The following is a 15421-nucleotide window of genomic DNA, read 5'->3' as shown; positions in this document are numbered from 1 at the left end:
TCTGTCTACTGTCTCCACTGCTTCTTGACATAAGGTAACACTTTGATTCATATTGTGGGTCTTGGTGTTCCATCCACTTACAGTCTATTTTAAGGTCCGGTGTCTAATTTTAGTCGTTTCCTGAATGTGTTGTGCCCATTTGATCTTGATCATGAATTATGTTGGACTGGTCTGGCCAGAGGAGGCCTTTGCAGCCAAAGACGACAATGTTCTAAGTGCTCCTTATCACCAGCCAAAATGGCTTGTAGATGTTAATCCAGCCAGACGCACTCACTATTCAGTCAAAGTGGCTGGTAAGCTTTGTTGTCTACTGGCCAAACTGAATTTTCATTTGGCCAGTTGAGGGGTGTTCTTCTACAACCCTCTTTCTGATGTCTTGGACTGGTCATTCAAAATTATGTATTTATATCGAGCGGAGCCACTTATAACTTGAGGATGGACGGCATCAATTCTGGAAATTCTTGATCATGAATTATGTTGAACTGGTCTGGCCAGAGGAGGCTTTGCAGCCAAAGGCGTTTATGTTCTAAGTGCTCCTTATCACCAGCCAAAATGGATGAAAGAAAAGCAGGGGATAAATAAATAAATACGAAAACATTGGAGACATTGAAAACAGCAATGGGTGAAGATGAAGACATTGACATTGATATAAAGCCATCCATCCACTATGAACTTGAATATAAAGCATCTGCCACTCCCCCAAGGTTGGCAAAGGTGCAGTTTACTCACTCATTCCAAGGCTCATCTTGGCCAAGGTCTCTTCCTACTGCAGGTGAATGTGTTTTTAATGCGCTCAGCAGTCTGGTCACCTAAACACTGCTGCGACACCCTACAGTCAGGGCTGGATTAAGATGGTCTGGGGCCCCTGGGCTACACCTTGCTGTGGGGCCCCCCAGAAGGCAAATTTGGCTAAAATTTACATCGACAGTATCATAATTACGAGCTAGAAATTCAGCATAATGTGTCATTTTTTTCACTTTTGGGCAATCAGGGGCCCCCTGGCAGGTGGGGGCCCCTAGGCTGCAGCCATATCTAGCCTGTGGGGGGCCCCTGGCAGGTGGGGCCCCTAGGCTGCAGCCATATCTAGCCTGTGGGGGGCCCCTGGCAGGTGGGGGCCCCTAGGCTGCAGCCATATCTAGCCTGTGGGGGGCCCCTGGCAGGTGGGAGCCCCTAGGCTGCAGCCATATCTAGCCTGTGGGGGCCCCTGGCAGGTGGGAGCCCCTAGGCTGCAGCCATATCTAGCCTGTGGGGGCCCCTGGCAGGTGGGAGCCCCTAGGCTGCAGCCATATCTAGCCTGTGGGGGCCCCTGGCAGGTGGGAGCCCCTAGGCTGCAGCCATATCTAGCCTGTGCATTAATCTGGCCCTGCCTACAGTAGGTGCAGCACCTTTTTACCTCAACAGGTTATTGGGTAGAGGATGATTACAGTAGAAGCCCTTCATAGTAGGGATGCACCGATACACATTTTTTTCACTTCCGATCCGATCCTGATATCTAAATTTGGATATCTGCCGATACCGATACTACTCCGATCCAATAGGCCTACCAAAATCACATATATGCATGCGTTTCAACTTGAGGTAGGCCCAAGCAGACTATTTGGTCAGAAAAGGGGGTCAGAAGAACAGGAAACCAATTAATAAGTAAAGAGTAAAAAGTAAAAAAGTAACAATCCCATCCTGAAAACTAATATGCAAGCGTTATGATTTCAAATTAACATTGCACCTGACTCAATGTGTGTATCGGGAAAATTCCGATATTTTGGGAAAATTCCGATCCGATCTTTGAAATATGTTGATATTTGAACCCGATACCGATACACCGATACCGATATCCCATTCCTTCTTCATAGGCATATCAAATGGCAAGGTCGCAAACAGGCTGGCCTCAATTACAGGGCTTCAACTACGCTCCAGCTGAAGGATGCACAGTGTTTCTGGACACTGAGTTTGGATGGTCAAGACATTCCCACTCCAGATATGAGTCCCAACTCCAACAACCCTGAACTGTCACCTGCCACTCCAAGGCCCATGCCCATATTACCAGTACTCATTTATTGCAGCAGGTGTTTGTGTTTTAAACAGGGTCAATAATATTATGGCCGTGAGAAAAGTGCTGAGAGAGGGTTGATGGAGAAGATACACAAAGCATTTTTTTTCTGAGAGCAGAGCTCATCAGGTTATGGGAAAGGTAAACAATAGGCAAACCAAATGGCCAGGTTGGCCCTCAATTCACACTGGGCTTCAAGTGCAGACACCAGTTCCGACAGCAGTGCGGGGCACTATCAGTTTGAACAATTTTGGTTTGCCTAAGCCTACCCCCATAGAGGTAGAAAATAACACTAGAGAGGACACCGCAATTTGCGACAGCACTGGGAAATGGCAGCTGGAGCTTCCCAACTTCCGTAGGTAGTGTAGGCTATGCAAGTCAATGGAGAACACGCTCACCCCTGTCAAGAAATTGACTAAAACTGTGTAAATATGAAGTAACACTTTAATCAAAGACCAGATTTGAAATGTCAGGCTAAATATTTACTTAAATCATATGAGTCGATAAAATACATTTAAAAATCAAATAATATATTTTATGAACATAGTTGGCAACACACTTCAACTATTGTCCTTGTATAGTGTGTTGATGGACATTTTCACATGATTGAGCCATTTTTGACAGAGGTGAGCCTCGTTCTCCGTTAATTTCCATTTCTCTGATCTACCTACAGATAATGGCCGATACAGATTGCCGTAAAATGGGGGGCGGGGTCACCTCTAGTGTTATTTTCTACCTCTATGCCTACCCCACATAGTGCAGCAGACGTGCTATATCAATGAATGGTTAATTTCATCACAGCAGAGTGGATAAAAAACGGGCGGCTCCAACAAGAGCTCTGCCGTGAAAGTCCGAATGGGAAACTCCAACTCCCATTATCATTGGGACACTGCACTCCACAGCACCCAAGTGTTCACTGCACACAATGAAATTGCATTTATGTCTCACAGGTGCAAGGGGGCAGCCCCCAATGGCGCCCCAAGGGACGGTGCCATGCTCAGGGTACCTCAGTCATGGAGGAGGTTGGTGGGGAGAGTACTGGTTAATTACTCCCCCCTGGTGGGTCGGGAGTCGAACCGGCAACCTTTGGGCTACGAGTCTGACGCCCTAACCGCTTACCCATGACTGTCCCTAACCACTTACCCTGTCCCTAACCACTTACCCATGACTGCCGACATCCACAGACGTCTGGGGACATCAGCACCAGTGTGCAGGGTTGGATTGAAATCAGTGGAATCAAACGTGGGGAGATCAGTGCTCTGCACTTTGTTGGAACCGGTGTGCGGAGGCCCTTAGACTACTGCAGTGGAGCGATATACAGTACGTATGTAGCGTACCGTTTCTGGACACTGAATTTCACCATTCACCATTTGAGCGTATGATTGAGAGTGAATGGCCAACTCCACCAATCATGTACTTTAATATAAACTTTAATATAACTTGCATACATTCACCTGCCACACTACAAGGTTAGGTTGTCAGATTGGGCTGTTTCCCGCCCAATTGGGCTGCTTGGGATGGCCGTCTGCGGGAAAAAATGACATTTTGCAGGAAAACCAGCCCAATTTTTCCCATAGAAATCAATAGAATTGGGCGGGATTTATTGCTTCCAGGCGGGTTTTGAGCATTTTTTGGGCTGGAAATCATCAGCCTCATCTGGCAACCCTGCACAATACAAGGTTAGGTTGTCCAAGGGCCATCTCACACATTTATTGCAGATGAAGTGAGGTTAGGTGAATGTGTTCTGAATTGGCTCACCAATAGTATGGGTAGCCTATGGGTGTGTAAAAACTGCTTGAGAGAGTTGATGGCATAGATACAAAGCACATTTTCTCTGCAGAGCTCATCGGGTAGAAGGTGGGTAATAACTAGACTATATACTTTATCAAAAAAATAAAAACAAACGGCCAAGCTAGAGATGGTCGGCCATCAATTAACACTAGGCTTAAAGTCAAGACTATCCCCGGCATAACAATATTCCTTGGCAGCGAATTTCACAATCAAAGTTTGGGATGTGTGGTTAGTCCAACATTCACTATAAGGCCAAGTCCACCAACCATGAACTTGAATATGAGTATCCACCAATGGTCCATCACTGGCCATGGTCATATTACAACAGGTGCCTGTGCTGCAATAGGATCAATGGTCTGGTGATGTACAAACTGCTGAGCGAGAGAACTGAGACCTTTTTACGGAGCTCATCAGAGGTAATGAACCACCGTTAACCACAAGCAAACCAAATGCCCAGGTCCAAAAGTGTTGGCATTACTACACTAATCCAAAAGTTAAGACTGCAGCAAAGCATCAAGCCAATGTATTTCTGGACAGTGAGTTGCACAATTGGAGTTTGGGATGTATGTGACAACATTGACATTATAAGACCTACTCCATCAACCATGAACTTGATCATAAGCATCAGGTCCATAATTGGTCACCTATCACAGGAGGGGAATGTGTTTTTAATGTGATCAATAGTGTGGTGATGAAAGAGAGTGTAAAGACCTTCTCCGGTGTATGTCTATGGGGCATATTGAGGGTTAGCCTAATGAGGTAGGTAATAACCTGTAGCCCAAATGCAATTCAAATGGCAAGTTCAAATAGGCCTGTGGACCATTAACTCACAGTACAATTCCTTTATTTAAGATTACATAAAGAATAGAATAGAATAGAATAGAATAGAATAGAATAGACACGAATAGACTAGAATAGATTAGAATAGAATAGAATAGAATAGACAGCCGTGTATTGCCATTATACTCAGTATAATGGGATTTTAAAGATTTTATATAGCCTAAGTAAACACTACCCCTGCTGAACAATATAATGCTATTGGCTCTACTGACTGAGTGCGCTCCACTGATACAACGGCCAAAGGATGCGCGCATTGACGCTTGCTTGGAGCCATCTCGCGTTTACATTCTTTCCGGGTCAATATTTCCTTGTGCGCACTACACTACACATGAGGAGTAGTCACTGGCTACGTGGAATGCTGTGTTCTGGTCCAGTGCTAACGACACATGATACATGCCCTTTCCAAGAATAGACAGCGGCGTTTTCCTCCAGCTCTGCTCTGAATTACTATACGACTTATATTCAGTGCAAATGTGGCAAGTTGGGTAATGTCATCATAAGTGAGTCAGTGGGAGGTGTATTGCAGGAATTGTTGCAATGAATTATTTTCAAAACAAAACGTCTGGAGGAACCGTAGATAAGCGATTCTGCATGCAGAATTGGATTTAGGGAAATTGCCTCATTTCTGCGCAGGCTGTTGTCCTATTCAACCACCTAATGAGTGTGCTAATTGTAATAATCTATCGACAGCCTGTTCTGCAGTCCTGGCACGTGGCGGGGTTTTCGCTCGTAGCAAAGTCGCCTGCAGAGAGGGGATGATGATTTGGTACATTCTGAAATGTTAACGTCACGTTTTGAAGCCTTTAAGAGCGGTGTTAAAACACATTCTCGGACAAAGCAACCTCGCTGTCACACGCACGCGTGAATCTTTCTGACGTCCTGCGCCTCATAGCGTTTCATTGAGCCTTCACTCTTGAGATCCTCCCCGGTGGACAAGCAGCCTACGGATGCTCTACCCGCGGAGGCAGCGCGAGGATTACAATGGTGTCCGTCATTTATGGAACGTCTGCCAATTAGCGCAACAAATCGATCGGTAGCCTACCTTTTAATCGTCTGTTGGACATCAATAAACCAGCGGTAATGTAAAGATGGCGAGACTACTCCACAACTTACTGTTGTTGACAGTTCGGCTCACGATAAAGGTGAGAGTTTTAGGCTATTGGTCTTTGATTTACGGATATTGTGCCCTCTGCACAGCCGTAGCGCTTCTGAAACTTTGGTGGAGCCTCCTCCTCAGGCCAACGACCACCTTCCAGTGGGCAGTAAGAGAGAGCCCCCCTGCCTGCCTGAATGACACGTCCTTGGGAACACATTGCTACGTGAGAATAAAGGTAAGGTGTGAGGTGAGGTGTGGTGTGCGTGAGTGAGTGTTAACTGAAGTATCATTTGGCTGTTCTGTCGGTTGCTTTCGTTACGCACAGAACAATTCGATTGGCAAGACAGTGTGTTGCTAGGCTAAATGCCATAAACAGACAGAGAGATGGGCCCAGGCAGGCATGAAATGAAATCGTGATGTGTTTCTTGACGAACCCTCTTTGCTTGCAGCACCGGTTTGTTTTGCAGTGTTGCGAGCTCGTGTCATCTGGTCCTCGTCACCCCGTGGTGCTGAAGACAGCTCCGTGCGCAGTTGGCTTTCGCTGCCCGCTAAAGGGCTGTGCTTCAAACTGATCAACAAGGACAGTGATATAGAAAGAGGGCAACAAATAGTTGCAACGGACATGGGTAGGCCTAGTTGTTTATTTCAACACTGACAAACATTGCAGCATTGAATGGGTTGTTTTATTTTATGTTACACACAACGCGTATTCATCGCTTCATGCGTATGACAAGTTGGACCGCAATTCCAACGTTATTAGTTGACAAGAACACTGTTTATTATTGTTTCTCTATGGATATTTTAGATACTCAATGAGGCCGATGGCATCAAAATATTAACTTTGGCCACAGCACGGAAATATTGGAGAGCTCGAAGGGGATACATATTATCATGGTCATGGTTTACAGATGCCCTAACAGCGGGAAGCCGGGTCCATATGGCAAGATGGATCATCAGACTGGACATTAATTTTAGGCGTCATAAATGTCAATGTTGCGAGAATGGACAGTGCGGCCGTTAATAACGCCACAAAGTGTTTACTGTAGTCTTGAACCTGCGCGTGTGTTTTACGGCGCCATAAAGCGGACAGCTGCGTGGAAATGAGGCTTGCATCACGGGCTGACAGTTATGGCGCTCGTGACAAAGGGCACCGAGACGCAGCCATCAAAAATCGGCCTGTGTTGCCTTCTTATACTGACTGATGACTCTCTCCCCCCTCTCTCTCTCATTCCCTCTGTTGCAATTTATCTGTCCGTCCATTCATATCTCTGATCATCGCCATCTCTTTCACTTTCCTCCCTCCGTTTCTATCTCCATTTCTTCTCTCTGTCCTTCCTGTTTCTCCGTCCCAATCCTCCTTGTTCTCTCTCTCTCTCTCTCTCTCTCTCTCTCTCTCTCTCTCTCTCTCTCTCTCTCTCTCTCTCTCTCTCTCTCTCTCTCTCTCTCTCTCTCCCCTACTCTACCACTATCTGTCAAAATCTGTCTCGTTCCAACTTCCTCTCTATTCCTCTCTCTCTCTCCATCTTTCTCATACCCCTTCTCTGTCTCTGCACCCCCACTCCTTCCTTCCATCTCTCTCTCTCTCTCTCTCTCTCTCTCTCTCTCTCTCTCTCTCCCCTGTTCTGCAGGAGTCTGGTCTGAGGTTCCACTATGTGGCTGCAGGAGAGCGAGGTCGGCCCCTCATGCTGCTGCTTCACGGGTTCCCAGAGTTCTGGTAAGCATCGCATGCACTCAGGGCTGGATCAAGGCATTTACGGTGGGGTCCTAGGCCACAGGGCCCCCCCCCCCCCCCCCCCAAGCTGCTGTGCCCCCCCTGGGCCTATTCACCTAAACATGCTGATATGGTCATTAGTATTTTTTTCTGAATACAGTAAATAAAATGTATAATATAAAATGCCACCAGTGCTTAACCACCATAGCCCTAATAACAAAAACAAATGAATAGGCTACACTATTTAGACATTGTCAGTAGACCTAAATGTGAAATGATAAGTGAACAGTGATCCCTTGAAGTAATGGGATTGTCCCGCATTTAGAAACAAAAGTACTGTTCCTTATGGAGCTGAAACTGTGCCCACAATTTGGTTAAAATGCAGGAAGTTGCATCTAAGAAATACAAAATTTTCTGGGGGAGGACCCCCACATCCCCCATACTGCCCCCCCCATACTGCATCAAATGCCCGTCCAACGACTTGGTTCTGCAGCCGGCTCTGCTAGGCCAAATATAAAGACGGGGCCCTCAAAAGTCATTCTTTAAACACGCACACACTACCAGGGCCGCCGCTAGGCATAAGTAGATGTCACAATCCCACCGAACACATGCCCTCCTGAACAGCGGAGGGCGCACATGAGTCAACGAGTGACACGCTCAGCCCACAGGAAGTGACGGCCATCTTTAAATTGTCTTGAGAATTGTTTGTCACTGTTCATGCATGTGCTCATGTTTGCTGAAACCCCTGTGCCTTTGTCTTTGCTTTGGAACTGGACTGTGCTCTCTGGACAATCTTTAAGACTCTTTCTGTGAAGCTGCCTCCTTGAACATCTCTCTTGGTCACGGTACTGTGTCTGTCCAACTGTTTGTGCTCTTGCTCTGCCATTATTGGAAATCATTGTCACGCTGCCTTATTTCTGTACATGGATCTTGAACTGGAGATATACTGATTACTGGACTGCGTTTATGAAGATTATTGATCATTGAAGACTTCCTAAGTTTTGTATTTACCAAGCTGTGATTTCATGCGTGACCTCCTGAGTTTTGTATTCTACCCTTTGTTGATGAATTGAAGATTATTGTTGAAGTAAAGAACCTGAACCACATCTGCAACTGTGCTCTTATTTCCAGTCTGACATCATGCATGAACCAAATCAAAGTAGCGCAGCAGATGTTGAAGAACTCCGCGGCCATGTTCAGAGACTCAGCGTTACTGTGCACTCCCAACAAGATGGCCTACTGCAAATGGAAGATGCCCTCAACCAGCTTGGCAATCGTGTGGGGAGTCTGGGTAATGCTTCACCCTCTCTTCCTAACTCAAGCCTCTCTCCTCCACCTCCTTTCTCTGGGGAGCCTTCAGCCTGCCGAGGGTTTCTCACTCAATGCTCTTTGATCTTCGAGCTGCAGCCTGCACATTTCCCCACCGAGCGAGCCAAAGTCGCCTATATCATCACTCGGCTGAAGGGAAAGGCCCTGGATTGGGCTACAGCCTTGTGGACCCATCGCCACCCAGACTGCCAGACCATCGAGAGGTTCATGGACGCTCTCCAGCGGGTGTTTGATGAAGGACTCACCCAGCGACAGGCCTCTTCTCGGCTTTTCACACTTACCCAAGGGCAAAGGTCAGTGATTGACTATGCAATTGAATTCCGCACCCTTTCAGCTGAGACCGGATGGGAAGGTGAAGCATTGGTGAGTGCCTTCTACCAAGGGCTTAGAGAGTCCCTGAAAGATGAAATGGTGAACAGAGATTGGGGTGACGACTTGGATGACATCATTACACTGGCAACAGCCCTGGACAAACGCATACAGGAAAGACGGAGGGAGCGGCGAGAGCTTCGACTTCTCCAGCCCAACCGAGCCATCTCTCCTTCACGACGAACCTCACAACTCCCATTGCCTGCCCCAGCGCCCACCAGCGACCAAGGAGAGGAGCCCATGCAACTGGGAAGATCCCGCCTGAGCCTTGAAGAGAGACGCCGTCGATTCCAGCAGGGTCTTTGCCTGTACTGTGGGTCCCAGGATCATCAGCGGCTTCAGTGTCCAGAGCTGCAGGGAAAAGCCAATGCCCACCAGGGAAAGGGGGCTTCCTGGTGAGCGGAGCAGTGACCTCTGCCCCCCTCTCCCGCTGTAACTTACCTGTGTGTCTCTCCTGGGGCACTGGCGGGGAATCTCAGGTTAAACTTCAAGCCTTAGTGGACTCTGGAGCTGCAGTCAACTTGCTGGACCAAACCCTCGCGCGGCAGCTGCAGATACCCATCCTCCCATGTGAATCTCCTAGAGCAGTACAGGCCCTTGATGGACGACCCCTAGGATCCGGTCGACTGGAATTCTGTACCCGACCTCTTCAGATGACCACCCTAGAGAAACACCAAGAGAGCTGTGTATTTTTCTTAATCGACTCACCCCAAGACCCTCTTGTCTTAGGATACCCATGGCTTGTTCACCATCAGCCCTCCTTCAACTGGGCCACCAGTACACTCACTCAATGGGGTCCAGAGTGCAAAGACCATCTCTCTCCTGACCCTCAACCCACTCGCTCTGTAGTTGTGGCAGACACATCATTTGTACCGACTGACCTGTCCAAAGTCCCTGCTGTGTACCATGACCTCAGTGCAGTATTCAGCAAAGACAAGGCCACCTCTCTACCACCCCACCGCAGCTATGACCTGGCCATTGACCTCCTTCCTGGTGCTACGCCACCCAGAGGCAGGCTATACCCCCTGTCCATCCCTGAAACTCAAGCAATGGAAACCTACATCCAAGAATGCCTTGAGAATGGCTTGATTCGCCCCTCTACGTCACCAGCAGCAGCAGGATTCTTTTTTGTGGGCAAAAAAGATGGCGGCCTTAGACCATGTATCGATTACAGGGAGATGAACAAAATAACCATCAAGAACCGCTACCCCCTGCCTCTGATGAGTACTGCCTTTGACCAACTTGGTGGAGCCACCATCTTCACGAAATTGGACCTTCGGAACGCGTACCATCTAATCCGGGTTCGACGTGGAGATGAGTGGAAAACAGCGTTCATAACACCAAGCGGCCATTATGAATACTTGGTAATGCCATTTGGCCTGACTAATTGCCCTGCTGCATTTCAAGCATTTGTAAATGATGTGTTGAGAGAATTTCTGGGGCGATTCGTTTATGTCTTTCTTGATGACATTTTGATATTTTCCCCTGATCTAGACACCCATGTCCAGCATGTCCGGCAGGTTTTGCAGAAACTACTACACAACAGGCTGTTCATCAAACTGGAGAAAAGTGAGTTTCACACCACTAACACCACCTTTTTGGGCTTTGTAATCTCCCCTCAGGGTCTGCTTATGGACCAGTCCAAATTGACGGCAGTACTAGACTGGCCAGCCCCTAACACAGTGAAGCAGCTTCAACGTTTCTTGGGGTTTGCTAATTTCTATAGGCGCTTCATCAGGAACTACAGTACCGTAGCGGCCCCTCTCACTGGGCTTCTCAGGGGACACCCCACCAAACTACGGTGGACACCTGAGGCACAGCAAGCCTTCACTGATTTGAAACAAAGATTTACCTCTGCGCCTGTGCTAACTCACCCTGACCCTCAGCAGCCCTTTATTGTGGAGGTAGATGCCTCAGAGACTGGTGTAGGAGCAGTCCTGTCTCAGAGAAACCCCCAGGACCAGAAGATGCACCCCTGTGCCTACTTCTCAAGACGCCTCACCCCAGCTGAGAGTCGGTACGATGTGGGTGACAGAGAATTGCTGGCAGTCAAACTAGCTCTCGAAGAATGGCGTCATTGGTTAGAGGGGGCAATACATCCATTCATGGTCTGGACAGATCATAAAAATCTTGAATATATCCGTGGCGCTCGCAGACTCAACCCTCGTCAAGCAAGGTGGGCACTTTTCTTTACAAGATTCCATTTCACTCTTTCTTATAGACCTGGATCAAAAAATGTAAAACCTGATGCCCTCTCTCGCCAGTTTTCACCTGACCATTCTCCTGTAACTCACGACTCTATTCTCCCTGAGGCATGTGTGATAGCCCCTGTCCGCTGGGTTCTGATGGAACAGGTGCGAGATGGCCACCAGCTGGAACAACCACCACCCGACACGCCAGACTCCAAAACCTTTGTCCCATCTGCCCAAAGACCCCTGGTGCTGGAGTGGGGGCATAATGCACGTGTTGCAGGCCACCCGGGACGCCAACGTACCATGGAACTCATTGATCGTACATTCTGGTGGCCCACCATGAAAGATGATGTAAATGAATATGTATCGGCCTGCCCTGTCTGTCTAGCTAACAAGGTTGACAATCAACGCCCTCAAGGCCTCCTTCACCCCCTGCCTATAGCCCGGCGGCCATGGTCCCATGTTTCACTTGATTTCGTAACTGGGCTGCCCATCTCTAATGGCTTCAATACTGTGTTGGTGGTTGTTGATCGCTTTTCTAAGATGTCTCGCTTTGTCCCCCTACAGAAACTTCCAACTGCCCGGCAGACAGCTGACACTATCATGAAGGAGATTGTCCGCTACTATGGACCGCCGGAGGAAATCCTCTCGGATAGAGGCCCACAATTTATTGCGCGGTTCTGGAAGTCTTTCTGGCAACTCATGGGGGTAACTATTCGCCTCACATCAGGTTACCACCCTCAGAGTAATGGTCAAACCGAGCGAGTCAATCAGGAATTAGAGAAATACCTCCGCTGCTACTGCTCTACTAATCCCACCACATGGGCCAGCCACTTAATGTGGGCAGAAATAGCGCATAATCAACTAACCTCCTCGTCCACTGGATTGTCTCCATTTGAAATTGTTACAGGTTACCCACCTGCTTTCCTCCCAGGGTCAACTACAGATGGTCCAGTGCCTTCTGCTAACGCCTCCGTTCAACGCCTCCGTCGTCTATGGAAGAGAGCTCGCCAGAACCTCCAGAGGGCCTCCAAACAACACAAGCGCCAGGCTGACCGGAGAAGAAGGGTGGCAGTGGTCTACCGCCCAGGCGACAGAGTCTGGGTTTCCACAAAGGGCCTGCCAATACAAACAGAGTCCAGAAAACTCTCTCCGAGGTATGTTGGCCCATTCAGAGTTTCACGGAGAGTCAACCCTGTGGCTTACCTGTTGAATATTCCTCGCTCAATGAGATGCAGTCCTGTCTTTCATGTTTCCCTGCTCCGCAAGGCTATTTTCTCTCCTCTGTCTCCAGTATCCCAGACGCCACCAGCTCCAAGAATGATTGATGGTGCCCCCTCATACACCGTCCGGCGGCTTCTGGATGTCCGGCGTAGGGGGCGATCGTTGGAGTTTCTGGTGGACTGGCAGGGCTATGGACCCGACGAACGTTCATGGGTGGCCAAGAAGGACATCCTGGACAAGTCTCTCATCTCTGAATTCTACGACACACGTCCTGATCTTCCTGGCCCGTCAGGTGCCGGGCCTCGTGGGGGGGCTCCTGTCACAATCCCACCGAACACATGCCCTCCTGAACAGCGGAGGGCGCACATGAGTCAACGAGTGACACGCTCAGCCCACAGGAAGTGACGGCCATCTTTAAATTGTCTTGAGAATTGTTTGTCACTGTTCATGCATGTGCTCATGTTTGCTGAAACCCCTGTGCCTTTGTCTTTGCTTTGGAACTGGACTGTGCCCTCTGGACAATCTTTAAGATTCTTTCTGTGAAGCTGCCTCCTTGAACATCTCTCTTTGTCACGGTACTGTGTCTGTCCAAGTCTTTGTGCTCTTGCTCTGCCATTATTGGAATTCATTGTCACACTGCCTAATTTCTGCACATGGATCTTGGACTGCCTATACTGATTACTGGACTGTGTTTATGAAGATTATTGATCATTGAAGACTTCCTAAGTTTTGTATTTACCAAGCTGTGATTTCATGCGTGACCTCCTGAGTTTTGTATTCTACCCTTTGTTGATGAATTGAAGATTATTGTTGAATTTAAAGAACCTGAACCACATCTGCAACTGTGCTCTTATTTCCAGTCTGACAGTAGAGTAAGCAGAGCGCATAGGGCCTCAACCACTTTGCCCCCAAAACTGGGGCCTCCTATATTGAGAGTGACTAAAAAACGTATTATTATTAAAAAAAAAAAAAAAAAAAAAAATAAATATATATATATATATATATATATATATATATATATATATATATGAAGGAGGCCACCTGACCAAATATTGGTTTATTACTTAGTAAACTTTCATGTAAAGATCAAATTTGGCAATAGGCAACCAAGTTTCAATGAGCAGCATACTTGCAGTACCTTTTTTGACCATTTCCTGCACAGTGTCCCTTTAGGCTAAAGAGATGGGTACAGGAACCGTATAGGCTCTGTAGCCTCTTACTGCAGATGGGCGCGTTGGTGGACCTATTCACTCTTTGCTGAAAACAGTCAACTACATCATAACAACATTGCTATGACATTGCCGACAGTCACACAGTACGTACGTAACAAATTGAGACTTGTTCATTATCATTTTGGTTATAACAGCATGATGGGGATAAAGTCACACTGCTAAACTGAAATAATTTAACTGCCAGAGTTGTGGTATAGTCTTATTTAAAGGGGTATGCCACTATTTTGGGGCTCAATACAGTTAAAATCGTTGGCTGGGGTTTATAAAGATGGTAAAGTGTCTTATTTTTCATGTAAGCCGTTGTCTTGCTTTAAGACAAGTTAAGTTGTGCTACATGCTACAGTGATCCATTGACTTTCACTAGCTTAGCGACATACTCACTCTTTTAACTTGTCTTAAAGCAAGACAACTGCTTAACATGAAAAATAGGACACTTTACCACCTTTATAAACCACAGCCAACGATTTTAACTGTATTAAGCCCCAAAATAGTGGCATACCCCTTTAACTTTCAAACACTGAGTCCACCAGATCGGCAGGCTGAAGAGAGGAATATAATATCCTCATATTTGTAAATGCGACACATTGCATTTGACGCTCTCATTTCTCCAAAGCAGTAGAAGCTGATCTCATGTGCAAAGACTGACCTCTACCACTGTGACACTGACTTTGGATGACTTTAGTTGTTTTGGATTCATTATTTATTCATATGACACTTATCCCGCCGGGGGAGGCTCCATTAAAATGTGGCAGTGGGAGCAATCTGTAAGCAGAGACTAGGGTACGTGTCGTTTGCATTCCATATACAAAATGAAAGAGGAATGATGAATCCAAAAAAGAAAGTTAAAAAGCAGAGGCGCTCTCAGATTTGAGAAAATTATTTTTAAAAGCCTGATATAACATAATACAACTATATAGCAAAATGGTTTATAAAACACATGGGCCTAAGCGTTGCAGTCATATTGGCCTTGAATAGGCTACATATTTGTGATTGCTAATCATTTGCAGCAATTGCAGGATGCCTATTAACAGTCATGGGTAAGCGGTTAGGGTGTCTTGTAGACTTGTAGCCCAAAGGGGCGCCATTGGGGGCTGCCCGGCCCCCTTGCACGGGTGAGGCATGAATGCAATTTCGTAGTTTGCAGTGTGCAGTGAACACTTGTGTGCTGTGGCGTGCTTTGTCACAATAACAATGGGAGTTGGAGTTTCTTTTGCTTTCAATATACGTCAGCCACCTCTACCGTCCTGGGAAAGACAATATGCCCTGCACTGGAACATTCATACTCAGCTGTATACGGGCTGCTCTGCTTTATAGTTTATTTTGTTGATTTATTACATTTCGCACATACTGTGCAGTGTAAGTACCTTTTGATGGAAGTGCCCAGTCAGTGGAAGGTAAACTATTGTGAGGTAATAAATATACTGTTTGCCTTTAAAAAAAAACAAAAAACTTTCATTCATATAACTGACATACTTTAGGGTAGTTTCTCAATTGAACCCATTCCAGCAAGAAATCCCTGGACAGAACTGGCTGGGTCTCTCTCACTACCGCAGACTCTAACACTCTCTCTCTCTCCCTCTCTCTCTCTCT

At 47.0% G+C, this 15421-nt stretch overlaps 1 protein-coding gene across 1 annotated transcript in view; it reads left to right on the top strand.

The window, feature by feature from the left end:
- The first annotated feature begins 5650 nt into the window (after positions 1-5650).
- The window catches only part of ephx4 (epoxide hydrolase 4), a 51065-nt gene continuing 41294 nt past the window's right edge, over positions 5651-15421 (top strand). Inside the window, exons 1-2 of the mRNA XM_063200535.1 lie at positions 5651-6009; positions 7403-7488. Of these exons, the coding sequence (XP_063056605.1) occupies positions 5767-6009; positions 7403-7488 (329 nt within the window). The 5' untranslated portion in view covers positions 5651-5766. The remainder of the gene's footprint in view (positions 6010-7402; positions 7489-15421) is intronic.

This window comes from Engraulis encrasicolus, chromosome 6, assembly GCF_034702125.1.
Source record: "Engraulis encrasicolus isolate BLACKSEA-1 chromosome 6, IST_EnEncr_1.0, whole genome shotgun sequence".
Lineage (NCBI taxonomy): Eukaryota > Metazoa > Chordata > Actinopteri > Clupeiformes > Engraulidae > Engraulis > Engraulis encrasicolus.
Note: the sequence above shows the minus strand (reverse complement) of the source record. Positions and strands in the feature narration are given on the sequence as shown.